We start from the raw sequence: 25,664 nt of genomic DNA, 5'->3' as shown, positions 1-25,664 counted from the left end.
ACCTAAAAGCCCCTTTGTGCTTGTCTGATCAGCCCTATTGGCGCCGTGACTCCCTGCTTCTCTTCCCTCCCCACCTGTCACCGCTGCAGCGTGCACGCGCCCTACTGTGCTCTTTGGGCGGGGCGGGGAGGGTACTGGCCCAGGCGGAGGCCGGGCCGGGGAATGGGGGCTCGGCACCTCCTTCGCTCCAGCGGTTTTGGGGGCTGGCCTGGCCGGAGGGACCGTGGGCTGCTCTCCACACCCCCACGTGGGCGTTTCCAGATACCTGAGGCGACGCTGCCCGCGCTCCCTGTCTGGACATGGAGTCAGCGGCGGCGGCTCCGCTCACGGGTGGCGCTCGGCGCAGCCGGAGCTCTGGGCTCCTGCTTCCCGGGCCGGGCCGGACGCGGAGTGATGCCCAGATGCTGGACGATGCGCTTGGCCGGCTGAGCGGAGCCACTGCGGCCATCACAGCCAACGTGCGGCGGATCAATGGGGCGTTGGAGAGGTAATGAGCCGGGGGACGCCGCCTGGGACGGACCCCTCTTTCCCGGGGTGCTGGAGAGAGGGCAACCCCTGCCCTGCCTGGGATCCTCTGCGGGGGCTGGAGACGGAGCAACCGGTATCCCCCGCGGGTCCCACTTCCCGTCCTGGGATCCTTCTCTTGGAGACGCGTGTGGGGACTGCTCCTAGCGTCGGAGAGGGGCCGCCTCTGAACTGGGCAATACCCCCACCCCAAATTGTCCCAGCCTCAGACCCATTAATTCCCCGAATCCCTGTATCTGAGGTAGCTTCCCCTGGGCTGCGTAGAGTTTATATTGTTGCTAATTCTTGGAGGGGTGGCCAGAGGGTGCTGGATACTGCATAGGGTAGTACAGGCGTGGGTGGCTGCTGGGGAGAGGGTGTGGGGATGGACAAGGAAAGATGATGGGTGTAGGGTTGGTGGGTGAGTGAGGGCTATGGAGATGCAAGGGTGGCAGATTTGGGGATGGGCCTGTGGGTGAAGGAAGGATACAAGACTGGGAGAGCAAGGGTAGTAGTTGTGGATGACAGGGTTGGGCAGTGGGCAGGGCACCGGCACCTATCTTCCTCATCTCAGCAGTGCGTTATCCATCTAGCCTTAGCAACCCCCGGTGCTGGGCAGGGAGGACTTCTGGGTGTGGGGATGTGGGGGTCAAGGGTCACATCAGTAATGGAAGCTCCTCTCCCCTTTGCCCAGGATTCTGGAGGATAAAGCGACTGTGGAGGAGCTGAACCAAATGCTGGTGTGTCAGGGGAGGGGGACCTGGGCTAACAGTTTCTGTGCAGCACCAGAGGAGTGCTAACACCCCCAACAGCTCCAGGGAATGGGTGAGAGCAGGAGTGGGTGCCCCATGCTGGGGCTCCCTCTCCCAGGGCACTCCCAGGTACCACAACACAATGAGATCCCAGGCTCCCTGTTGCATTGGCAGAGCGTCCATTCCTGGTGAGGTTGCAGTCTGTGTGGTGCATGGTTCCATGAGGGTGGGTCAGGGAGCCATGTCCCATCTGCTACAGACACAGGCTGGGGTGGGATGATGATGGGAAGGGCAGGGGTAGTGGTGGTAAAGAGACTTCTGGAAGGAGCCCCACCAGGTGCTTGATTCTGTCCTTCACTTACCCTCAGCCTTCTCTTCCAGAAGAGCTTTGAGTCAAAGTAGCTATGGGATCACCCCAGAGAGAACCACAACCACACCCTTCTGCTTCCAAGAGACATGCTTGGGCCCCATATCAGAGAGTGGGACCCAAGCTGCTCAAGAACATCCTGGCTTGTTGCCTGCTGGAAACGCTGCCTTCATGAGGACATTAGGAACACCATTGTGTACTGGGTGGCAGTTTTGCCCCATGACACTTGGAGACTTTCCAGTCACTCCTTGTTCTCACAGATAATAAACGGACATGATTCCTGACATCCAACTTGTATTTGAATTTGTGACTCCCACCGCATCATCTGCCTCCCCTGGGTGCAGCCATGTTGACTGTGGGATGGTCAAAACACAGGTGCCATCACATTGGTCTAGAGCAGTGTGGGTGTCCTCATCTTGTTTCCTGTTGTGGTATTGGAAGCAAGGAAATAATGCCTCTACCGTCACCACTAACACCCCTTTCCCTTGAGTTGGAGGGGTCATCTTCCTGGTTACTAGAACCAAAGCCACTGGGTGTGCAGGAGCCCTGCCATGAGCTCACGGGATCAGAAGGGGAACAGAGGCCTTCTTGGAGAGTGGATTCCAGAGCTGGGAGAGGTGGGTGAGTGTTGGTGCTGGAGTCACTGGTATTTTGACTGGTTGGTGTGTTACATGTCCCCAACCTCCACAGCCTGTGAGTCTGTTACAGGCCCAGCTGCGGAGCCTGCCTCTTTAGCTCAAGCAGTATCAGTTTATGCTTTAAACTGTGGAGGCCCTGATTCAATCTCTGCTGGGTCAGCATCATGTATGCCCATGTGGTCAGATACCAGTGGCGTGGGGAGCAGGTTCAGAGAGAGGGTTATGTAGGACTGGGATTGTGTAACATGTGGCTGGGACTGTGCATGGTTCTGTCTAGTTAGAGCCTGAGCTATGGCAGACAGAGAGGATTAGTCTGAAGGCTGCAGTGCCTCCAGTCCTTCCACTGGAGCCTCTGGTGCTGCCACAACATGGGATTAAAGGGTCCCTCCGTACAGCCATTTTAGTGTGTGGAACAGAAGTTGGTTGAAGACCATCATATTATTCGCGGCCAGGCACTGATGCAGGATGCTGCCATCTTAGTTTCTGGGACAGAACATGTTCTGAATGCTGCGATCTTTTGGTTGCCGGAACGGAAACTGCCCGAGCGGCCGCCATTTTAGATCGTGTAATAGAAGCTACCTAAGACGTCGCCACCTTGGATTCTGGATTGGAAGCTACCAAAGGAACCGCCATCTTGAGTCCTGGAATGGAGGATGCTTGAAGTGCAGCTTGCAGGGTAGGAATTCGTGTGCGCGCGCACCCATCGTCCGTGCCGCGTCATGTTGCTCAACAATTGACACAACCCTGGGCGCCGCCATGTTGGCTCCGGGCGCTGAAGCTGGCGTGGGCGCCGCCATGCTCCCCTGTGTCTGGCAGGCTAGAGGTTGCACATGGCTGGGGCAGAAAACGCGGGGTCGGGCTGGGACCAGCAGAATGGGGACGGGGCGGGGGGAAAGCGGCCCCGGCTGGCGGTGGAGCCGGACCGGGGGAACCGGGTGACCGTGGTGCTAGGGGCACAGTGGGGGGACGAGGGGAAAGGGAAGGTGGTGGATCTCCTGGCCATGGACGCCTACCTGGTGTGCAGGTGCCAGGTGAGAGCAGGGGGTGCTCTGCGGTACCGGGTGAACGCGCGTGGGGAGGGTCTCACCACCAGGGCGGGATTAGGGTGAGGGTAGTTCCTGAGACCCCAACGCGCCGGTCTCCTGACCGGCCTGTCCCCACGGGGGGGGGGGGGGGGGGACACAACGAGGGCCACACCGTGGTGGTGGGGCTGGTCGAGTACAATTTCCATCTGTTGCCCAGCGGGGTCTTGAACCGCCATGCCACCTCCTTCCTGGGTGAGCGACACCCTCCCGTGCATCCCAATATCCCCCTGCATCCCCGCCCCGACACCCCACCTCCTTCCTGGGTGAGTGACCCTCGTGCACCCCAAAAGCCCCCTGCATCCCCTCTCTGACACCCCATCTCCTTCCTCAGTGAGTGACCCCCCGTGTATCCCAATATCCCCCTGCATCCCCTCTCTGACACCCACCTTCTTCCTCAGTGAGTGACCCCTGTGTGCACCAATATACCTCTGCATCTCTGCCCTGACACCCCACCTCCTTCCTCGGTGAGTGATCCCCATACACCCTAATATCCCACTGCAGCCCTGCCCCCAACACCTCCCCATGTACTCCAGTATCCTCCTGTCTCCCCACCCCCAGTGCCACCACCTTGATCAGTGAGAGCCCTCCCTCTACCCAATATACCCCAGTATCCCCACCCCAATATTCCCCACCTGGCACCCAGCAGGGGCCCGAACTGCCATGCCGCTGCCCTCATCCGTGGAAGATCTCCCTGCACCTCCACCTACTTTCTACACCTCATCTTCTCCATTGTCCTGTGCGGGCCTGAATTGCCATGCCACCTCCTCATCGCTGAGTGACATCCCCTATCTCCCAGTACCCCTCTGCATCCTCATCCTGACCTCCAACACCCCTCCACCTCCAATAGTCGGCAGAGTCTTGACTTGCAATACCACCTCTGCACTCCACATTTCTGCTAGGCTCTTTGCCCTTCATTCAACCCCTTGCACTCCAGCCTGTGACCCTGCTGCTGAGTGTCTTTCCAGGAAACTGAGTGGTCATCCATCTGCCAGGACTCTTTGAAGAAGCTGAGAAAGGGCCTGGTAAGTGACCAACCCCAGCCACCCTGCTGCTCCCTTCCTCAGAGAGAGAGTCTAGTGGTTGCGGTGGGATAGGGAGTGGGGAGGGGCAGTACTCTTGGGTTCGCTGCCCAACTCTGGGAGGGCATTGGGGTCTAGTGAGTTAGAACAGGGGTGGGAGTCAGGACTTCTGGGTTCTGTTCTTTCCCCCAGTTACATAAAGGCACAGTAAATAAATCCCAGTTCCCACTCTTTATAGTAGGGCTGTCACCGGCCCTATGCACGGGGATGGGAGGCTCAGGCCTGGCATGTAGGATAAGCTAGGCCTGGGAGTCCCAAGCAGGGAGGCCCAGGGGTGATCCTGGCTGACCTTCCCACAGTAATGTGTTTTCCTTCCCCGCAGGTCTGGAGGGCTGGGAGTCCCGCACGGTGATCTCAGATAGAGCTCACATTGGTAAGTCCAGAGCAGCCGGCAGGGGGCACTATCTGAATCATCTGGGACTTCTTCTCCTACCCTTGGAATGTCTCCTATCAAGACCCAGGGGCACTGGGCTCATTGGGAGGGGATGACGAGGCGGCTGAACAGCGGAAGGGATGGGGGGGAGGGGTTGAGCAGGCTGTGTCAGCAGATGGGGAAGGGGCTGGTGGGGGCAGTGGTAGCAGAGGAGTGTCCCTTCCATCTCACTTCATCTCCCATTGTGTCTTGCCACAGTGTTCGATTTCCACCAGGCTGTGGATGGGATCCAGGAGCAGCAGCGGCAGCAGCAGGATGGCAAGAAGTGAGGGGCTTAACAGCTGGATCCCCATTTGGGAGGGGCAGGAGGGATGGAGCTGGGCCTGGGCCTGGGCCAGGGGAGGATTATGGCTGGGTCCTCTGGAGCAGGGCATTTTGTTAGGGGTTCCCCTTGGTCACCAATGACAGAGGCTAGGTTGGGGTGGGGGGAGGGGAGGCTGTTTCTGTGGGATTCCCATCCTCTGGTGTCAGGGCAGCTTCTCTCCCTGCAGCCTGGGCCAGTGTGGGGAGCATCCAATCTGGCTGCAACCTGGTGGATAGGAGGAGCTCCCACCACTACCCAGCTTTGACTCTGCTTCCCTGGCAGCCTGGGCACCACCAAGAAGGGCATTGGCCCTGTCTATGCCTGCAAGGCTTCCCACACCGGCCTGCGCATCTGTGACCTGCTGGCCGACTTCCATGAGTTCTCCAAGAAGTGAGTTGAGGGGGAAGGAAAGGCGGGAGGAATCCTTTCACAAAGATGCCCAGGGCCCCCCGGGGATCCATTCATGCCTCCCAGCCCTAGGGCCTTCTCAGGATGCCCTGCCCCTGCCCTGGGAATCTGTTCACACATCACACCCCATGTGACAGTGCAGAGCTTGGGCGTTTGTGACTCCAGGTAGTGCAGTAGCGTTTAGGGGTGCCCTTGTGGGATCACTGGTCCCCATCTCTATCTCTCAGGTTCAGGGTGCTAGCCCAGCAGTACAAGGCCATGTACCCGGCTCTCACCATCAACACAGAGGCCGAGCTGCAACAGCTGAAGGTGGGTGAGGGCCCCAGTGATGCCCCCCAGCTGTGAACCACCCTCCCCTCTGCCCTAGGAATAACCCTTCCCCCCAGGAGTCCCCCACCTGGCTGACAACCAACCTGCCCCCCAGAAACACCACCTTCCCCTCTGGGGATCCCTACCTCCCTGAGAATCACTCACAATTTCTTCTTGTCTCCAGGGTCCCCTACCTGGGTATGAACCAACGTCCCAAGAATCGCCCTTCCTTCCCCTGGAAATACACTCTGATCCCCTAGCTGGTTGAGAGCACCCAGTGTCCCTGAGTAGCCCCAGAGATGAGTGGTAGCACCTCCCCCATCTGATCCCAGCATCTCTCCCCAGGTCTATGCTGAAAGGATCCGGCCCCTGGTGAAGGATGGTGTCTATTTCTTGCACCAGGCCCTGCACGGGCCCCCCAAGAAGATCCTGGTGGAAGGAGCCAATGCTGCCCTGCTCGATATCGACTTCGGTAAGTGCGGCGCTCTGCCCTCGTGCCCGGTGCATGGCAGGTGAGGCCCCCCTGTCTCTGTGCAGTCTCTAGGGAATGCCAGGCCCTGGGCTTAGCTTTTCCCATGGCAGCTGCAAGGCTTCAAGACCTGGGCTAGCGGTTAAAGCAGGACTTAAATCTGAGCCAGTATTGGCAGAAGCAACTGCCCCACTTTCTCTGTGGCCTCCTGGAGCCCATGTTTGTCTTACCCTGTGTGTGCTCTGCCTGGGGCTGCCAAGATTGCCCTCTCTCCTCACCACTCCTGCTCCTTTGTCCCTAACTCCAGCCCTGCTGTGTTCGCTGTCATGCTTTGCTTGGGATTTCCATTGTCTCTGCAGGGCCCTCCCTTCATCTGGGCTGACTGCACTCAGCTCTGGATAAGTTATCTGGGCTGGAACCAATATGGTTGTGTGGCACCAGCCATCCCTTCTCAATCTCCTCAGAGGAGAAATTAACCCTCACCCCCGGCAGGGAGCAACACAAAGTGAGTAGGGAAACTGAGTCACACACATTGTTAATAAAAATAGCACCAAAATTCCCACGTTTTGCACCCCTCCCTGCTCCACGGGGCTCTGCACAACAAAAGCAGTGGGAGCCAAAGACACACGTTCTGATCACCGCAGTGCAGGCTGGGAAGAGAGAGGCCTCATCACAACTGGAGTCTGGGGCTGGGATAGGTGTATGTGAGCTGGGGATGGGGGAACCTGAGTCCCATATCTCAAGGCCCCATTTGCTGCCACCCCCTGCTTAGCTCACTCTGGCCTCTCATCTCTCCCCAGGGACATACCCATTCGTGACATCCTCGAACTGCACAGTGGGAGGCGTCTGCACAGGCCTGGGCATCCCATCTTGCCACATCGGGAAGGTGTATGGGGTGGTGAAGGCCTACACCACCCGAGTGGGTGTTGGAACCTTCCCCACCGAGCAGAACAATGTGAGTGTAGGGGGTGGATCTGAATGGCCAGTTGTGAAGTTGGGGGACATGTCCCCTGATGCTTATGGGCAGTCGCAGAGAGAGGGAAGTGGGATTCATAGGCTTTTCCCCTCAAGGGATAGGGAGGACCCTTGGCCCCCCGTCCCAGGGAGCAGGGAAGATTCTGGGAGCCCTGGGGTCCCAGGAGTAACGGCCTGTCCCTTCCCCTCTGGCCCCACAGGAGACTGGGGAACTGCTGCAGTCACGGGGCCAAGAATTGGGCGTCACCACAGGCCGCAAACGCTGCTGCGGGTGGCTAGACTTGATGCTGGTGAGATACACCCATATGATCAACGGATTCAGCGCGTAAGGGCTGCATCCACTGCCCCCACCTCATAGCCTCAGTAACCCCCTCTACACTCACCCTGCCATCTCCTCCCCCATTACCCACAGCCTCACTCACACCCCCCCCACTCTCCAATCCTTGCCACTCATTGTCCCTCCCTGTCATAAACAGATAGCTAAGGGTTAATGTCTCTTTCACCTGTAAAGGGTTAACAAACAGTGACCTGCAACACCTGACCAGAGGACCAATGAGGAGACAAAATACTTTCAAATCTCGGTGGAGGGAAGCCTTTGTTTGTGTTTTTTGGGTTTTGCTTTGTTCTCTCTGGGCTCTGAGAGTGACCACACGTACCTATAGGCTCTCTAATCTTCTATTCCAATTTTCTAAGTATAAAGGTAGAAAGTCGGTATAATCTTTTTATTTGTTTTCCTTTATTTGCAAATGTGTATTTGGCTGGAAGTATTTTAAATTGTATTCCTATTGGAGGAGGCTGTTTCTCCAATTTCTTAAGCTCACAGACCCTGTAACTTTTTACCATCTAAATTGCAGAGATAGACCTTTTACTTTTTTCTTTCTTTTTATTACAAGTTTTGCTTTTAAGACCTGTCTGATTTTTTCCCCCTTGTTGAGGCTCAAGGGAATTGAGTCTGTACTTAACAGGGGAGGAGAAGGGAGGGGAAGGGTGGAATCCCTTTGTTTTAGATTCACGGAGCATGAATCTATCTCTCTCTCCAGGAGACCTAATATCTCTGTGTTGTGATTCACGGAGTTTGAATCACAGTGATCTTCCAGGGTAACCCAGGGAGGGGAAGGCTGACAAAGGCAACGGTGAGGAAAGGGGTTTACTTTCCTTGTGTTAAGATCCAGGGGGTCTGGGTCTTGGGGGTCCCCAGGGAAGGTTTTGGGGGGACCAGAGTGTATCAGGCACTCGAATTCCTGATTGGTGGCAGCTTATCAGATCTAAGCAGGTAATTAAACTTAGGGGAATTCATGCTAGTACCCATAGTTTGGACGCTAAGGTTCAGAATTGGGAACGATACTATGACACTCCCTTCCTACAGTCTCTCTAACCTTTCTCATCTCATGCACTCCCCTACTGTCAGTCACTGCCTCCCACACACTCTGGTCCCCCCCACCCCCACCAGTATAACCTACCCCCTGCTCTCCCTGCAGCCTGGTGCTCACCAAGCTGGATATTCTGGACACCTTCCCGGAGATTAAGGTGGGCGTGGAATACCGGTTGGAGGGGAAACCCATCGCCTACTTCCCAGGTGAGCCAGTGGCGGGGTTACCCTGTGAAGGGGAGGTATTGTCCTTTCTTCTGCCTTTCCCACAATGAGAGGGGAGTGACCTCTGGGCTTCAGGCCTTGTATCCCCTGAGCTTGGGGGCAGGAGAAGCTCCTGAGAGGGGAGGGACTGAGCCATCCCTGGGTTGGGACAGGCATCCCTCCAGGGAGTGCAGGGGACAGAGCTGTCGCGGTGGCGGGGAGTGGCATGCGGCATGCGAGAAAGACTGCCATGGGAATGAGATGTGGGGAAGGGGCTTCCTGGGAGGGGGATAGGGGCTCCTTGGGTAGTAGGGGATGAACCATCCTGGGGTTGTGGGGGATAGGGGCTCCCTTGGGCCCTGCAGCAGCCAGTAAGCCTCTCTGCTCCCCGCAGCGAGCCAGGAGCTGCTGAACAAGGTGTCAGTGGGCTACGAGATGCAGCCAGGCTGGCAGTGCAGCACAGAGTAGGCCCGCAGCTTTGCCGACTTGCCTCCGCAAGCCCAGAGCTATGTCCGCTTCATCAAGCGCTACCTCGAGGTGCCAGGTATGTCCACAGCTCTACTGAGTAGCCTGCTGGCCTGGGTCACAGCCCCAGCATCAGGGCCTGGGGATGGGCATGCTGGGCACCCCCTTTAGGGTGCTGTGTGGTTTCCTGGATTGGGGATGCCATGGGGCATGGGATCTGCCTCTGTCCTCCTACGGTGAAGTGAGTCTGTCGGGAAGTTCCACAAATCCTTCATCAAGGTTTCTGGGGCCTCTCCCTCCACCCAGGCTGTCACTTGGGTTCTGTTTGGGGGGTGGAGGAAATCGGCCTTGCATGTAGGGTAGGGAGAGAGGAGGGGGAATCTGCTGTGTGTGAGGGAGGTCTGAGAGTTCCTAGTTCTCACCCCCCCTTTCTCCTCTCTCAGTGAAGTGGGTCGGTGTCAGGAAGTTCCGCGACTCCATCATCAAGATTTTCTGAGCCTCCCTGGCCGTCTGTCAGTTGCAGGGGCTCTGCCCCAGGACAACCCCTGACACGCAGACCCTCAGCAAAGAATCACAGGGACCACGTGCTTCGTGCTCTGCCCTGCACCCCCCTACGCTTTGGGGAACACCACCGCTCCTGAGAGAGAGTGAATTGTAATTTCACTCTGCCCCCTTCACCCGCCAGTGCTGCCCATGCTGGGGAGCCCCGACCTGCGGTTTACAGGCTGAATGCCACACTCTGCTCCCCCATGCTGGAGGCCGGACTGTGCAGCTCCCCTCCCCCTCACTCCAGGACTGTGCTAGGCGGACTGTGCTCGCTCCGCGTTGGGAGCCCCAGCCCGAACCCAGCTCCTGCTCCACCTGTCACTCCTGCCCCCCATGGGGACAAAGATCACCTGCGCTTCCCCTCTGGGCACCCCTGTCTTCTCTCTCCCATGCCTGGATCTCCCTGTTCTGCCCCCTGCTGTGGGCAGTCTCATAGCTGCTTTTTCACTGTATAGAAATAGCTATAAAGAGCCATTATTTAGTTTCACCGTGAGCCCAGTGATGTGTCAGTGGGGGGCCACGAGAGGACTGGGGTGAGTGCTGTTTGGCCCTCTCAGGTGAGGGGGGCCATGTGTGCTCCAGCACTGGGACAGGGACTGGCGGGGAGGGGAGGGGTGCCAGGTGCTGTTTTTGGGGTGGGGTGGATTATTGTGTGTGTAGGAAGCCCCTGAGCTTTCCCAAGGGCTGGGAATTGGGCAGGGGATTAGGGAGTGTCTGGGCTGCTCCCTTCCCTCCTGGGGTCCCTGAGCAATCTCCACTGGGATGGTGACTGGTTCTGGGGACTATATCCTGGGCATTGCTCCCACCACCAGGCGCCATTGCTGGAGGCTGCCCACTCCCCATACAGACTGGGCGGGGCCTCGCTGTCAGCAAAGCCCCTGGCACTGCGCTGGCCCTCACTCTTTGCTCAAGCTAGGCCTCTAGTCCCAAAAGTGCCCCCTGCCCACCCCACAAACAAGCCCTAGCCAGTGTTCCTATCCACCTCCTGCCAGCCTCTGCTGATGGCACTGCCCATGCCCACCCCATCCCCCCAACCCAGGCCCCCTAATGTCAGCCTCACCTCAAGCACTGCTTCTGGTGCCGCTATAACACTGATGCCACCCCGGGCTCTGTGCCTCCTGTTACTTTATTCTCAAAGTCTCAGTTTACATTGTGTGAGGCGGCTGAGCCCTGCAATCTGGGCGCTGCCCCTCCAGCCCTGAGGGAAGGAGATTGGGCCTCTTTCCCCCTTTGGCACCCAGGAGCAGCAGGCTGGGAGCTAACACCCTCCCTCCTAATGGAATTGGGGTGATTCGGGGTCTGTGATGCTGCTGGGGATGGGCCTGCAGCTTCAGCTGCCCCAGGCCTCGAGAGAGGAGCAGGTCTTGGTGTGACTCCTGCTGGGGCGAGGTGTGAAACCCCCTCCTGCTTTGATGTGTGTGGAGTAGGGGTGGGGTGGGTTCCCCCTGAAGGGGAGGGGCTTCGGGGGCTTGTGCTCTGGGCAAGTGCCCTGTCTGTGGAAGTTTGTGTGGGTTGGGGAGTGGTCCCAGCCAAACACCCAGCTCCAAAGTTGGTTCTAGGAGGGCCTGAGAGTTTGGTGGTGGGTCAGGCCCTACCTGGGAAGTTGTGCCCAATCACCCAGGCAGGGTCGGGGGAGAGGCTAAGAATGGGGATTACACGGTGGCTGTAGCTGAGGGGTGGGGCAGGCAGGGCTCAGAGCAGGGCACAGAAGAACTTCTTCTCGCGGAACGGGTTCTCAGAGGTGGGCACTGGGGTGATGAGTGGGTCTTCGCAGGCGTGGGCATCACAGTATGTCATCAGATCAGCTGCTGCCTTGGATACCTGCAGGGAGGGGAAGGGTGAGAACTCTGCAGGGTGGGCCCAGAGGAAGGTGCTGTGAGGAGCAGAGGGAGCTCCTAGCTACTCCAGCCTTGGCCTCTCCTAACGGGGCACTGCAGGGAATGGGGGAGGAGCACTGGCTGTGGCGGGGAGTTCCTGGCTACTCCAGCTCTTGCCTCCCCACAGGGGATGCTGCAGGGAGTGGGGCATGAGCACTGGCTTTGGGGGGAACTCCTCACTACTCCAGCTCTGGAGGTGGGTGAGTGGGTGGGGCCCTTTTCTGCCACAGTAGTGGTCAAGATGCCACCCCAGTCCCCACCTTTATCCGGCACATGCTGGCCTCAATCTTGAGCTGCTCCACCATCTTGCGGGCCTGCCCGATGCTCATGGTACTGTTGACGGGGGTTTCGCCCTTCATGGGGATCCTGTAGAGGGAGAGCACAGATTGGGCTCAGCATGGACAAGGGTCGTGGGGCGCTTGGGGGCCTGTATCCTGGAGCCTCGACCACTGGGATGAGCACAGAGCCCTGGACAACGACCCCTGCCCTCAGCTTCTTTGGGTCACTCTTAGCCCCTCAGCACTGTCCCCAGATGGCTGTTAGAGGGGGCTCCAATCCTGACTGGGCTCAGCTTCTCCCCACCAGCTTCCCCGTCTGCCCCACCCTCTCCTGGACTGGGCTTTATATCCCTGACCCTGGCTGTCCAGTGCTTCCCCCTATAACCCAGAACTGCCAGCTGCCTGGGGTACCTGTATCGCCAATCTTGGCTCCCCAGGACCACCTGGCCCATGGTTAGAGCGTGTCCTGACAGTCCCAGCACCCCTAGTTGGAGCCCAATCCCTTGGGGGAGGGTGTGGCAGGGGGTTGCTCCCGAATGACAGCCCCAATTTGCTCCAGTATGGCTACTCCTGCCTTGGAGAGGTTGGGGAGGGAGTCATTGCCTATGGGTAGCAAGGTACTATCCGATGGCCAGGAGTGCTTTATGGCTAGGAGCAGCGTTCCAAGTACATTAACTGCTCCTCTTGAGATTGTAGGAGGCAGTAGATGCAGAATGGACTGTCCTGCCCCTATGGTCACTCAATGCTGGCAGCCACCTGCCCAGGGCTCAGTCCCAGGGAGAGGGGAGCTGAGGCAACCATCCCTGAGATCCCCATCCCCCTCCTATCCCCAGGCTCTGGCACAGTGGGCCCTGTGCTGCCCTGCAGGATTGTCTCCGGGTGGGGTTAAGACCCCTGGGCCCCAAAATTCCAGACTGGCCTGAGCACGAGGCTGGGAGGCAGGAGCTGAGTGCCCCCTCCCAGCTCTAGCCCACCTTTCAGCCCCTTTGTCCCTTGCTGAGCCCCTTTTACCCAGCTGAGTCACAGCCTCCAGCCCCTCACTGCTGTCGCTAGAGCAGCAACCGCGTCCCCTGGCACAGTGCTGGGCGCAGATACAGGATGACTAGCCCAGCCCTGTGTGCAGACAAAGGGGCTGCTGCTTGCTCTGCTCTGCTTCTAGGAGCGCCAGCAGCCCACTCCCCAATTGCACCCCACAGTGCATCTGCCTGAGCCCCTAAATGCAGCATCTTTTCAATCCTACCCTCTCTCTGCAATATGCTTTGGGTGCAGATGGGGGACGCGATCCCCGCTGCCTCCGTCCCCCCTTTCCCGGAGCAGTGGCATGGCTGGGACCTCATCCACCATCCAGCCCCACATGGGCTCTGACTATACAGAGACGATACCAGCTGCCCCCTGCGTCCCCCCCCACGCAGGCTGGCTGCCCCTCTGGGTACCCAGGCACGCCCCAGGGGCCAGTCAGGGAACCCCTGGACACTGACCTTCCACGATCGCTGCCAGAGCTGGAGAGACTCTGGGATGGGCTCCCCTGTGTGCCCAGGTGCCCCGGGCGCCCTGCAGACGGCTCCGCTCCCTGTGCCTCCTCCGGGATGCGGCTAATTCAATGCGCCCGTGGTACCTTGAGGATGCTCCGAGCCGCTCGATGCTGGGAGCGGACCATACCCGTTCCGGGGGGAGGAGCGCACGCCCAGCGGAGCTTGGCTGAGCTCTGGCTCCTTGCCCAGGCCCCAGAGCCCCCTGGTGCACAGCCGCTGGCAAGGCAGGAGAAAGGGAGTGGGCGCTGGGGAGGCAGAGTGCCCCAGGAGGGGGCCAAGGCAAGGGGCTGGGCCCCGGACACCCCTGCACAGCTGCTGGTGGTACAGGCCCGCAGTAGCTGCAGTGAGGATGCTGTCTCCGCACCGTACTCATTTGGAAATCTGACATCAGGGGCCACGCGGGGCATGGGTGCTGCTACCCTGCCTGGTTCTGAGCCCCTCCCCAGGGCGCCTGAGGCTGGGCCAGTGCCTGGAGTGTGAGAGGGTGGGGGACAAGCAGCGGCGTTCAGCCCTGCTGGAGACTGGCTGGTTTCACACGTGAGAGCCCAAGGATAGCCCCAGTTTAGAGAGAGGGAAATTGAGGCACTGAGAGGGGAACAGACACATCTGGAGCAGCCCAGCAAGTCTCTGCCAGGGACAGGCATAGAACCCAGGAGTCCTGGCTCCCAGCCTCCCAGTTCTCACCACCAGACACCACTCCATTCCCCCAGAACTGGGAACGGAACCCAGGGGTCCTGACTCCCAGCTCCCTGCCATGTACCTGGGGTGGCAAGCGGGCACCTAGAACTGGCCCAGCTCTGTGCAGCTGGGCCCCAGAACAAGTCCTGCTGCTCTGTCCCCTGCTTCCCCATACTTTAGAGCATTGACTGGGGGAGGCCATGAGGAGGAGGTCTCTCTGAGGGAGGGCCCCAACGTTGAAGGGGTCCCTGGGGGGAAGAGCAAATATATGCGGTGGAGAAGGGGGATCAGGCTCCCAGGGCGGATCTTGCTGCGGAGGACATGGCATGGACGTGAGAGGGGGTCTCTGTCCGGGCTGGCGGCACAGTTGGCTGGGAGCCCATCAGTCCAGGGGGGGGGGGGGGGTCTGGTCTTGTTGTCTCTCGGGGGCGGGAAGAGGCAGGACCCTGGGGGCTGCTCTGGGGGGACGGGGACAGGGCATTGGGCTGGGGGATCCCTCTGAGAGGGGCTGTCCCTGGAGTGGGAGGGGTCTCGGTGGGGGCGGGGGGGACTGGGGACGAGGGGCAGGGTGTCACGGGGGAAGGGTCTGTTCGGGCTCGCTCGGGGATCTTGTCACCATGGAAACAGGGAGAGGCGCGTCCTTAATAATGTGACGGACGGTGCCTGCAGTGGGAGGAACTTTTCCAGGTCCCGCCCCCGCCCCCGCCCCGTCGCGTCATCTTTGCCGGCTCCCGCTCACTGCCGGAAGAGGCGGAGCAGGAGCAGCAGCAGCAGCAGCAGCTGATCCGGGACAGAGCTGGACTGGTCAGCAAGAGACGTGCCGAGACCCTGGGACCGGCTCCTGGTGCATCCCGCCCAGTCCTAGAACTTGGGGTTCCGTGGTTCCTGCCCTGACCGCAGAGCCACCCCGCACCGCACCGGGCTGGGACAGAACCGGGGAGTCCTAGCTTCCCCTTCCCCTCTAACCATTAGACCCCCCCAGGACTGGGATAGAACCCAGGAGTCCTGGCTCCTAGCGCCCTCCCAGAGCTGGGGAATCCAGGCTGTAAGTGCCCCTTACTCTAACCACGAGACCTCCCCTGAGTTCTTGGATAGCATTTTTCACAGGTAAAACTGGGAGTCTGAACTCCCAGCTCCACTCCCAAGCCCTCCTGTCTAGCTGAGACTAGTACCCAAACTAGTCCTGTTCCCCTCTCCCTTTCCAAGCTACTAATAGGCCCAAGCAACCAGACTCCTAACACATCCCTTTCCCCCAGGCTGGCACAGAACCTAGGAGTCCTGGCTCCTAGTCATGCAATCCTAGTCTAGACTCACCCATGTGGTTTCCATGCTAACCCTGTTTTTTGTGTCCTTTCTTCCTCAGATTGGCTCCAGTCTTTAGCCCCTGAGGCAAGACTCTAGTGTGTGACCAATCCCAGGACAGGCCTGCGCCAAGCCTGTTGGCATGGCCCTGCTCACCATGTCCTGGTGCCAGTGACTCCCGTGGTGCCCTTTTCCATGGCTAGAGAGGCCAAGTGGCACAGACAGGCCAGCCAGCCTGCCCTAAGCCAGAGCCTTTGTCCTGTAAAGGAACCATTGAGCCTGGGCCCTTTCCAGTTCAGCCAAGAGAACTCTCCAACAGCCTGAGCCATTTCGCAAGCACTTGAGCAGGCACTGCCACTCCATTCCCCCTTCCTCAATACAGGAGCTGGGGGCTCGGCTCCCCCCCAGACACCAGTGCTTGGCCTCCCAGGGCCCCTGTGCCATGATGAGTAGTACGGTGCCTTTCCTGCAATGGGCCCAGGAGGTGACTGCACTGCTGCTGCTGCGGGTGCGCCGCACAGTGCTGCAGACAGCTATCCTGCTCTGCGTGCTGTTGCTGCTGCTCTGGATCGCTGTCTTTCTCTATGGCAGCTTTTACTACTCCTACATGCCCACTGTCAGCTATGTCAGCCCTGTGCACTACACCTTCAGGTGAGTGGGGCACCCCCAGGATGCTTCCTGGGATGGGACAGACTGCTTAGGAAGGTTGTAGAAGCTCCTTCGCTGGCGGTTTCAAAAGGAGGCTGGAAAGCCAGCTGTCTTGGATACGTTAGAACCAATAAATGCTGTATCTTGGCAAGGAGTTAGATAAGATGACCCTTGTGGTCCCTTCTAACTTGTGGTTCTAGGATTCTGTGCATCACCTGAGCATTGCTCTGGGCCAGATCTCCTGAGACTAGGCTCTCTTAGGCACCTCCCGAGCCCACACACACTTTTTGGGGTTGTGGGTGCCTCTGAGCTGAGACCTGTTCTCAAAAGTAAGGGTCTGAACTCCTGGGTTGAAGAGGGCTGGGGGGGCTGGTGGCCCCTGAACATGACCCACTGCCTTGTGTCTCACAGGACAGATTGTGGCTCGCCAGGCCCTGATCTCTGTTCCTTCCCCATTGCCAACATCTCGCTGGTCAAAAACAACCGAGACAGGGTAAGTGCCAGTGGGCATGAAGCAGATCACAGGCTGTCAACTCATTGGGATTCTGGCCCCCTGGGCACCCAATGGGTAGGATGCTTTTATCTGGGGCCAGCTGGCAGCAGTGCTGGGGGGGTGGGTGTGACAGTTTTTCTTGCAGTGGTGAGGTTAGGGAGCAGGCTTCCTGCTCTATTTCTGATGCACTTTCCCTGCAGCGGAGGCTCTGGGAGGGTTACATGAGAACCGCCATACTGAGTCAGACCAAAGGTCCATCTAGCCCAGTATCTTGTCTTCCGACAGTGGCCAATGCCAGGTGCCCCAGAGGGAATGAACGGAACAGGTAATCATCAAGTGATCCATCCCCTGTTGCCCATTCCCATCTTCTGGCAAACAGAGGTTAGGGACACCATCCCTGCCTTTCCTGGCTAATAGCCATTGATGGACCCCTCCATGAACTTATCTAGTTCTTTTTTTAACCCTGTTATAGTCTTGGCCTTCACAACATCCTATGGCAAAGAGTTCCACAGACTGACATTGCATTGTGTGAAAAAATACTTCCTTTTGTTTGTTTTAAACTTGCTGCCTACTAATTTCATTTGGTGACCCCTAGTTCTTGTGTTATGAGAAGGAGTAAATAACACTTCCTTATTTACTTTCTCCACATCAGTCTTGATTTTATAGACCTCAGTCATATCCCCCCCCTTAGCCGTCTCTTTTACAAGCTGAAAAGTCCCATCGTTATTAATCTCTCCTCATACGACAGCCATTCCATACCCCTAATAATTTTTGTTGCCCTTTTCTGAAACTTTTCCAATTCCAATATCTCTCTCTTGAGATGGGGTGACTGACCATTTCTGTATGCAGTATTCAAGATATGTGTGTACCATGGATTTATATAGACTCAGGCAATATGCTGTTTTTCTGCCTTATTATCTATCCCTTTCTTAATGGTTCCCAACATTCTGTTCACTTTTTTGACTGCCGCTGTACGTTGAGTGGATGTTTTCAGAGAACTATCCACAGTGACTCCAAGATCTTTTTCTTGAGTGCTAACAGCTAATTTTGGCCTCATAATTTTGTATGTGTAGTTGGGGTTATGTTTTCCAGTGTGCATTACTTTGCATTTATCAACACTGAATTTAATCTGCCATTTTGTTGCCTAGCTCTTCAGTCTTCCTAGGATTTAACTGTCTGCAGATGATACAAAACTACTCAAAATTTTGCCACCTCCCTGTTTACCCCTTTTTCCCGATCATTTATGAATATGTTGAATAAGACTGAACCCAGTACAGACCCCTGGTGGATAGCACTATTTACCTCTCTCCATTCTGAAAACTGACCATTTATTCCTACCCTTCCTTTCCTATTTTTTAACCAGTTACCAATCCATGAGAGGACCTTCCCTCTTATCCCATGACTGGTTACTTTGCTTAAGAGCCTTTTGGTGAGGGACCTTGTCAAAGGCTTTCTGAAAAGTGCAGCGGGATCCCCGGGGTACAGCCTGGGACTGTGGGATTGCTGTATCCCCTTAACTCTCCAGCCTGGGTTGTCTCTCACAATACCTTGCTAGTGACAAGCAGCAAACCCTTCCAGGCACTGTTCTCACTCAGCTCGACTGGATGTGGAGCCCCACACCCACCTAGATTGCATGAATGCTCCCAGAGCCACTCATGAATCACAGAGAAAGGCACCAGCCAAATCCTCTCAGCCTTGCACTTCAGGAATATACCATCTTGCACTGCTCAAAGATAAGCAGTGCAGGTTTATTACTTGGTTCACCACTTCATCAATGGAAAGTGGATACACATCAGCCTTTGCAAACCTGAGCAGATTTACCAAACACTTCATATAAACTCACTGGTAAAGAGAAATAGTAAAATGAGTTTATTGACTACAAAAGATAAATTTTAAGTGATAGGCAAAAAGTCAGAATTAGTTATCAAAATAAAATATAAGCAGGCAGTCTAAACTCTCAACCCTAGTAGATTGGGTAACATCTAGACTAAGCAGTTTTTCTCACCCCACTGGATGTTGCAGTTCATAATATACAGGTTTGTCCCTTAAACTTTGGGCCAGTCTCCTATTAGAAGACTGAAGACTTTTGAGTGCCCTTGTTGCTTGCAGCATAGGTGGGGGCAGGAGAAAGGCCTAGCATGTGGCCACTGTGTTCTGTTCTATACCCTTAGTCCGTGATGTACTTGGAGAACACAAGTTCAGGCACCCCTGGTGGGCATTGCTGAATCCCCAGGCAAGGTTGAGCAATTCCCCTGTTGTGACCTTATGCAGGTGAGTCATTGCATTGTAGCTCCCTTGCTGGACAATGGCTGTTGACTGTTGTTTGACACCTGTCTGGGTGTTGGTTACTTTCCTTGCTGTTGTCTCTGGCCGATTTTCCCCCAATTTACAGCATGTTTTACTGACAACCAACCATAAAACACAATCTCATAACTTCATGTGCACTAATGATATACATGTTTAGATAGAACAGTGACTTTCAGCAGATCATAACCTTTATCCTGATACCTACATGGCATGTTCTATATCAGGGGTCGGCAACCTTTCAGAAGTGATGTGCCGAGTCTTCATTTATTCACTCTAATTTAAGGTTTCACGTGCCAGTAATACATTTTTAACATTTTTAGAAAGTCTCTTTCTATAAGTCTATAATATATAACTAACCTATTGTTGTATGTAAAGTAAATAAGGCTTTTAAAATGTTTAAGAAGCTTCGTTTAAAATTTAATTAAAATGCAGAGCCTCCCAGACTGGCAGCCAGGACCTGGACAATGTGAGTGCCACTGAAAATCAGCTCACATGCCGCCTTCGGCACATATGCCATAGGTTGCCTACCCCGATCTATATGGAATATCACAATTATATATAAATGAGGAATGTGGGGTTACCAGGATTCTCCCCCAAGGTATAGAATGTCACACGAAGTACACTATATCCAGTGGATCCTCCTTGTCCACATACTTGTTGACCCCCCACCCCAAAGAATTCTAGTAGATTGGTGAGGTATGATTTCCCTTCACAAAAACCATGTTGACTCTTCCCTAACAAATTACGTTCTATGTGTCTGTCAATTTTGTTCTTTACTATCGTTTCAACCAGTTCACCTGGTACTGACGTCAGGTGGCCTGTAATTGCCAGGATCACATCTGGAGCCCTCTCTTAAAAATTGGTGTCACATTAGCTATCCTCTAGTCATTTGATACAGAAGCTGATTTAAATGGTAGTTTACAGACTACAGTTAGTAATCTCTCCGCTCCATCTCTGATGCTCTTTCCCTGAAGCAGGGGGCTCTGGAAGGGTTTTGGGGCAGGTTCCCTACTCCATCTCTGATGCGCTTTCCCCCAGCTGTAGGGTCTTGGGAGGCTGTGGGGCCTCTAGGGAGGTTCAGGAGGGGCAAGCAGCACCCCCTCTCTTTGATGCCCCCTGCTGTCCTGTAGGTGCTGATGTATGGGCAACCTTACCGCATCTCCCTGGAACTGGAGCTGCCTGAGTCGCCTGTGAACCAGGAGCTGGGCATGTTCATGGTGGTGATGTCCTGCTACACCAAGGGTGGACGCATTGTCTCCTCTACAACCAGATCGGTGAGTCTGGGCCCATCCCAGCCCCCTCCTTGAGCCATCCATTCCACTGTTTCAGCACCGCACACACCTACATTCCTAGCCTTGCTGCCTCAGGTAGAGGCTCCAGGGAGGCTGAGGCAGGGCTCCCTATGGTAGCTATCCCACCCTTAGCCAGGGGCTACAGTGACACCTGGGTTAGTAGAGCAAAGGGAGCTGGCAGTCAGGACTCCTGGGTTCTATCCCCAACTCTAGGAGGGAATGGGTGTCTCGTGGATTAGGCAGGGAGGGCTGGAGCCAGGAAACTGGGGTTCTATTCTGTGCTTGGCAACTGCCCCTGCACACTCCTGGCAATTCCCTTCCTCTCTCTGAAGTAGGGCTGAAGCTCTGGACTCCTCTTAGAAACCCTGGGAGATCCTTGGGCAAGAAGCAGCTCCCTGTTGGCAGTGCCCCTAATGGCCCCGGGGAGCTGGTGGGAGATGTTGGGGGGCTGGGTTCAATGCTAACACTGACTCTTCTCCCCCCAGACCATGCTGCATTACCGCTCAGGCCTGCTCCAGACCCTGGATACCCTGGTCTTTGCTGGTCTCTTCTTCTTGGGCTTTGCTGAGCAGAAGCAGATGGTTGAGGTGGAGCTGTACTCGGACTACAGGGAGGACTCGGTGAGGGGAAGGCCTCTTCTGCATTTGCTGTCTAGATTGCTGTGCCTGGGCTGGCTGGCCATGCCTGGGCTGGCCAGAGCCTCTGCTCCCCAACCCCCAGCACAGGAACTGATTGTCAGGAGTGCCCCTGAGTGTCTGGCGCAGAGACCCTCCCTTTTTCCCTGCCAGTAATGGCTCCCCTTCCTGTGTGGGTTGGGAGCATGGCGGGGGCACATGTGCCCCACTGCTTGGGTTGGGCTCAGGGAGAACAGGGAGCAGGCATATGCTCGACTGTCCAAGTTTGGTGGCTGGGGGTGTGAGTGACTACAGCTCTGTCTAGGTTGGTGGGAAGGGTCGCATGCCCTGGCTGTCTTAGTTGGGCACCAGGGCTTGAGGCAGGTGCATGCCCTGCTGTCAGGGTTGGGGATCTTGCGATGGCCCCACCTGCAGCTGTGCCCTGCCTGTCGTGTGTGTCCCTTCTAGTATGTCCCAACTGTTGGAGCCGTGATAGAAATCCAGACCAAGCGGATCCAGATCTATGGGGCACAGCTGCGGATCCATGCCCACTTCACAGGCCTGCGGTGAGGATTGGTTGGGGAGGGAGGGGAGCCCCACAAAGCTGCTCCCTGTAATCTGAGCCCAATGGATAATGCTGGGGAGGGGGGCCTGTGGGTTAGGGGGAGGGCCCATGGGCTGTGGGGGGGAGGGGGTGTGTCTGGGAGGGGAGAGACTGAATTCAGGCTGCAGCACCCTAATGCTTAGGCTCCACCTCTCTTGCCCCAGGTACCTGCTCTATAATTTCCCAGTGACCTCGGCCATCCTGGGTGTGGCCAGTAACTTCACCTTCCTCAGCGTCATTGTCCTCCTCAGCTACCTGCAGTGGATCTGGGGCAGCATGTGGCCCCGGGAGCCCCTCTTGGTACAGGTGAGAGGGTGGCTCTATGGGGCTCCATGGCTAGGGGAGCAGAGGGATGGGGTGGGGCATTGAGTGTGAGGCAAAGGGGTGAGGAAAGTGGGGGGTGGGAGGCAGGCTGTGGAGCGGGAAGGGAAGGTGTAGTGTGGAGCAGAGGATGTATCCCATGCGAATAAGAGGGCAAGTAGTGGGGGGTCTGTGCAGCAGGGTGAGGCGATAGCCTCCTGCCCCAACTCCCCCCCAGGCACTATGCCCAACTATGCAGTAGGGGGCATGGGGCCCTGGTGGGGTGGGGGTGGCATTAATGGAGACTGGGTATTGCCTGGTTCCCCCCCACTGTCTGGTCTCTTCTTCCCCCCCCCCCCCCCCGCACCCCCAGGTGAACACAAGGGACGGGGCCAGCCTGCAGCAACGGCGGGAGGAGGCACGACGGCGCATGGCTACCCCCAGGCCAGGTACAGCAGGTTTGGGCGGCGGGGACACTCTCCTTTTGGTGTGTGGGGGTGGGGTGGGGGATTCCCATTTGTCTGTGGCTGGGTGGTGGTGGTGGGGGTCTTATTACTCTCACCTGGGAGGGGTGGTGCTGACCAGGTCCAGTCTTGGCCCCACCCCTGCCCTGATGCTCTCTGTCCTGAAGCAGAAGACCAAGAGGAGCTGACAACACTGCAGCCTGAGGCCATGGGGCTGGGCAAGAATGACCAGGAGAGGGTTCCCCAGGGATCAGGTACTGACGATTCCCTTCCAGCTGGGTCAGGGGGCCGGGCAGGAACCTGAGACTGGACTGTTCCCTTCCCACTAAGGGGGGGCTGGGACAGGGAGGCAGGGCTGTTGTATTAATTTAGATGGACCCCAAGAGGCAAAGGTGTTAACGTGGCCCTATCGCTGCTCACCACTGAATAGTGTTAACCAAGAGTTGGGGGCTGGAGTACAGCCTGCTTAGCCCCAAACGCCATTACAGTCCCCTGGGAACGGTTCGTTAACCATACAGAGCAAGAGAGAGGATTTAGAATGTGAAGGGTTAAGTCAGGCTTTCATTGTAACAACATCCCCTTGTTCTCCCTCTCCAACTGGAGAGAAGTTTAGAAACCACCACCACCACCACCCCACCCCAACTTCTCAATCTTCGCACCAGTGATAAGTGGCAGTAAGTGTCCTCCGGGAACAGAGAGAACACTAGTTGAGATAGGCTGGAGCTGCTGTTGTTGCTGTTTAAAGTCCAATCCTGTTTCTTAGAAGAAAAACCAATGGGGAAAGAAAGGGACAGCAAATGCAGCTTCTGCCTCTGGTACTGCTCCTCACCTGCATCTACTGCTGGTAAACAGACACAGTTACCCACGCCTGGCAAACTTGTACCAGGGTTGGGCTGTTCGGGGCAGTGCTTGTAGCTGCCTCGCTAGTCACAGGCTTACAGCAGTGTTGCAGAATATGTAGTCTTGGCCAACTAAGGCAAAAGGAGAGGGATAGGAGAGCGAAGGGAGGAAAAGGACCTGTGAAGGGGTAGGGGTTGGGATTCAGTCAAAGCCAGCTGAGGTGGTGACGTTGTCTAGATCCCTCTGTCTGGCCCAGGCTGATAAGGGTGTTCCTCAGGATCAGGAGGTCAAAGGCTCAGCAATGGATCTGGGGGTCCCAGCAAACAGTGGGGGTGGCAGCCATGATGGTGAAGCTCCCTCCTTCCTGCTCTTCTGTCTTAGCCAGCGTCCGTCTCCACCCGTTTTCCCCCTAAAGTCTCTTCCTGAGGACCCTGAAAGGCAGTGGGGGGTGGCCCAGCCCATCCCCTTATGTTTTGTTTACTCATTAGCCCTAATTTCTGCCACACCAATTTGGATTGGTTAATTCTTGTTCCCACACTTTGGTTTCAGTCATGATTTTCATGTTGATCTTGAATCACATCAGTAGGTCTCTCTGAGACTCATTGAGTCTTATTGCTAGTGCCCCTTTCCCATGCCTGGTTACTGCTACCGATTAGGGGGACAGTTTATATTTACTTTTCCAGTGAGTGTACATTTGAAGGCCCAGTCATTACTGTGGGACCCCATGAGCCCACCAGGGAGGGAACTGAGCCTTGGCCAGCGTGGCCTGTTGGCTACGCTAGGAGTGGAGGAAGGGACAATGCCCTGTGACCTGACCTGTCTTGGTGCTTCATCCTAGTTGCCATGCAAGGGGGCAGGACTCTAGGACCTGGCCCTGCCTCTGACCTGTTGTTTTTTTGTTTGTTTTTCCCCTTCCCCTGCAGCTTCTCCCCCACAGCTACCAGGTGAGGTTCTGGAGACAATTGGCCCCATGGGGGACACAGCCCAGGCTAAGGAGCTGGATCTGAGTGAAGGTGGGTAACACAGTTTCCCAGCTCCTCCCCCAAGGGGCTCCAGGCTCCTCATAACCCAACCCCTGTGCACCAGAGCAGGGGATAGAACCCAGGTATCCTGACTCTCAGCCCCTCCCCCCCCAACCCCATTAGCTTCTACTCCTTACCCACCAAGCTATGATCGAAGGCTCCAGCATCCATCAGGGCACCCAGAGCCCCTCTGTACCCAAGCAGGAACCTAGAACTGCACTGTGCAGTAGAGCTGAGGATGAGGTGTGCAGCTGGGAACAGCTTTGTTTAGGGCAGTGGGCTGTCCCCTGCCCCTTGCCTTTATGGGGGATGGGCTTTGTCTCCTGTGGGCTGTCTGTGTGCCCCTAGGGGGTAGACAGATGGTCTGGCCCCTGAAGGAAGGGATGTGTCTGCAGGACCCCTGCAGCTTCCTCCTGCTGGAGCCTATGAGAGCCCCACCCACAGAGTCTCTATCACTCTGCTCTCCCCCATAGCCCTGCCAATCTTGTTGCTCTTCTGTAGTCACTAACTGTCTCTCCCCCCCTCCTTCTGCAGAGACTGAGTTCGAGTCAGTGGATGAGCCCTCCCTGTTCACAGATGCCAGCTTCCCGCCCCCTGCAGGGACACTCCTAACACTACCACAGCCAGGAGAGGGGGCTGAGCCCATCCCAGGGGCTGAGATCCGTCAGAGACACATCTGCTCCAGCTCCTGAGGGCACCATGGCCTCTTCCCCCCACCCCAGCCCACCCCCCAAAAAAAAAACCAACAAAAAACCACTGACCTTGTTTTCCAGGCTCCCAGCTCATGTTTACATTCCAGGTCTCCCCCCGGCCCCTCACTTGGAACTGCTGTAATTTTAATAAACCACCTGCTAACAGAGCCAGGCTGCTGGCCTGGGGGTGGGGTGTGGGCAAGCACAGATGTTGGGGCTCTAGGCGACAGCAAGGCTGAGGGCCTCTCCCTGGAGGTGAGGGACTAAATCTCTGTGGTGAAGGGCTGAGATGAGTTGTGCTCTGTCTCCTACCCCCTCAACCAAAGAGGGATCCCTCCCTTCAGGATGAGCTGGCTGGCCTCTCCCTGGCATCCCTGCTCCCAGGCAGGGCATCCATGGCAGCAGAATGGGGGTCCCCCAGCTCCCCCATTCTATCACCACAGATGCACCCCTTCCTGTCTGCTGTGCTGGAACCTGGGCCAGGCCTCACCGAAGCTGGATGGGCAGGGTATCTTCCCCAGCCTCCTGAACTGACCTCACTGCAGCCAGGAAGCCAGCGTGAGCTCTCCCGCCTGGCTTGTGTGATGTCTGCATTCCAGAGGGCTCAGTAATGGGGGCGAGGTGGGAGCTGGATTCCAGAGAGGCCTGTAAGCCTGGCAGGGGAGGTGTGTCTGCTCCTGGCAGGCAGCTGCCTTCACTTGTCACCCACCCCTGTGGGCACTTGGTAGCTGCAATGAGTGATACATGGTTCAGGGCCAGGCTTCTGAGCCCAGTCCTTGTATCCAACCACCCACAAACTCCTTGCAGCCTTTGC

At 56.7% G+C, this 25,664-nt stretch overlaps 3 protein-coding genes across 8 annotated transcripts; 2 read left to right on the top strand and 1 right to left on the bottom strand.

The window, feature by feature from the left end:
• The first annotated feature begins 154 nt into the window (after positions 1 to 154).
• Positions 155 to 10,394, top strand: LOC127054582 (adenylosuccinate synthetase isozyme 2-like). Of its 2 annotated transcripts, XR_007775275.1 has the most exons (14): positions 155 to 487; positions 1,199 to 1,244; positions 1,625 to 2,937; positions 3,745 to 3,810; positions 4,312 to 4,368; positions 4,748 to 4,798; positions 5,057 to 5,123; positions 5,798 to 5,879; positions 6,225 to 6,351; positions 7,149 to 7,303; positions 7,524 to 7,648; positions 8,802 to 8,899; positions 9,291 to 9,440; positions 9,805 to 10,394. XR_007775275.1 is itself a non-coding variant. In XM_050960857.1 (13 exons), exons 8-13 carry the CDS (start codon positions 5,829 to 5,831, stop codon positions 9,362 to 9,364), a joined length of 630 nt encoding a protein of 209 aa, XP_050816814.1. In that variant the 5' UTR covers positions 155 to 487; positions 1,199 to 1,244; positions 1,625 to 2,937; positions 3,745 to 3,810; positions 4,312 to 4,368; positions 4,748 to 4,798; positions 5,057 to 5,123; positions 5,798 to 5,828; the 3' UTR covers positions 9,365 to 10,394. The 2 variants fall into 2 exon arrangements, 1 of the variants encoding a protein (XP_050816814.1); XM_050960857.1 differs by having other exon boundaries at positions 9,291 to 10,394.
• Positions 10,395 to 10,488: 94 nt separating this feature from the next.
• On the bottom strand, positions 10,489 to 14,168 carry GNG3 (G protein subunit gamma 3). Its single transcript, XM_050960858.1, has 3 exons — positions 13,541 to 14,168; positions 12,045 to 12,150; positions 10,489 to 11,728 (listed from the first exon to the last, which is right to left on the bottom strand). Exons 2-3 carry the CDS (start codon positions 12,141 to 12,143, stop codon positions 11,600 to 11,602), a joined length of 228 nt encoding a protein of 75 aa, XP_050816815.1. The 5' UTR covers positions 12,144 to 12,150; positions 13,541 to 14,168; the 3' UTR covers positions 10,489 to 11,599.
• Positions 14,169 to 15,019: 851 nt separating this feature from the next.
• Positions 15,020 to 24,886, top strand: BSCL2 (BSCL2 lipid droplet biogenesis associated, seipin). Of its 5 annotated transcripts, none has more exons than XM_050960888.1 (11): positions 15,020 to 15,116; positions 15,636 to 16,225; positions 16,634 to 16,715; positions 20,153 to 20,296; positions 20,800 to 20,934; positions 21,397 to 21,494; positions 21,697 to 21,838; positions 22,206 to 22,281; positions 22,464 to 22,550; positions 24,060 to 24,149; positions 24,693 to 24,886. In XM_050960888.1, the coding sequence occupies exons 2-11, from the start codon at positions 16,017 to 16,019 to the stop codon at positions 24,848 to 24,850; spliced, it is 1,221 nt and encodes a 406-aa protein (XP_050816845.1). In that variant the 5' UTR covers positions 15,020 to 15,116; positions 15,636 to 16,016; the 3' UTR covers positions 24,851 to 24,886. The 5 variants fall into 5 exon arrangements, with proteins under 5 accessions (XP_050816845.1, XP_050816843.1, XP_050816842.1 ...); XM_050960886.1 differs by having other exon boundaries at positions 15,025 to 15,379; XM_050960885.1 differs by having other exon boundaries at positions 15,025 to 16,225.
• Positions 24,887 to 25,664: the final 778 nt, after the last annotated feature.

Source organism: Gopherus flavomarginatus, chromosome 6, assembly GCF_025201925.1.
Source record: "Gopherus flavomarginatus isolate rGopFla2 chromosome 6, rGopFla2.mat.asm, whole genome shotgun sequence".
Taxonomy (NCBI): Eukaryota; Metazoa; Chordata; order Testudines; family Testudinidae; genus Gopherus; species Gopherus flavomarginatus.
Note: the sequence above shows the minus strand (reverse complement) of the source record. Positions and strands in the feature narration are given on the sequence as shown.

Excerpts from the sequence above, each read along its gene's own strand:
- LOC127054582 (XM_050960857.1), top strand. The coding sequence starts at position 5,829 with ATGTACCCGGCTCTCACCATCAACACAGAGGCCGAGCTGCAACAGCTG. Across the intron at positions 6,352-7,148 it reads CCTGCTCGATATCGACTTCG|GGACATACCCATTCGTGACA; the intron begins GTAAGTGCGGCG and ends ATCTCTCCCCAG. Across the intron at positions 7,304-7,523 it reads TCCCCACCGAGCAGAACAAT|GAGACTGGGGAACTGCTGCA; the intron begins GTGAGTGTAGGG and ends CTGGCCCCACAG.
- GNG3 (XM_050960858.1), bottom strand. The coding sequence starts at position 12,143 with ATGAAGGGCGAAACCCCCGTCAACAGTACCATGAGCATCGGGCAGGCC. Across the intron at positions 11,729-12,044 it reads CCAGCATGTGCCGGATAAAG|GTATCCAAGGCAGCAGCTGA; the intron begins GTGGGGACTGGG and ends CCCTCCCTGCAG.
- BSCL2 (XM_050960888.1), top strand. The coding sequence starts at position 16,017 with ATGATGAGTAGTACGGTGCCTTTCCTGCAATGGGCCCAGGAGGTGACT. Across the intron at positions 16,226-16,633 it reads CCTGTGCACTACACCTTCAG|GACAGATTGTGGCTCGCCAG; the intron begins GTGAGTGGGGCA and ends TGTGTCTCACAG. Across the intron at positions 20,935-21,396 it reads CGGACTACAGGGAGGACTCG|TATGTCCCAACTGTTGGAGC; the intron begins GTGAGGGGAAGG and ends TGTCCCTTCTAG.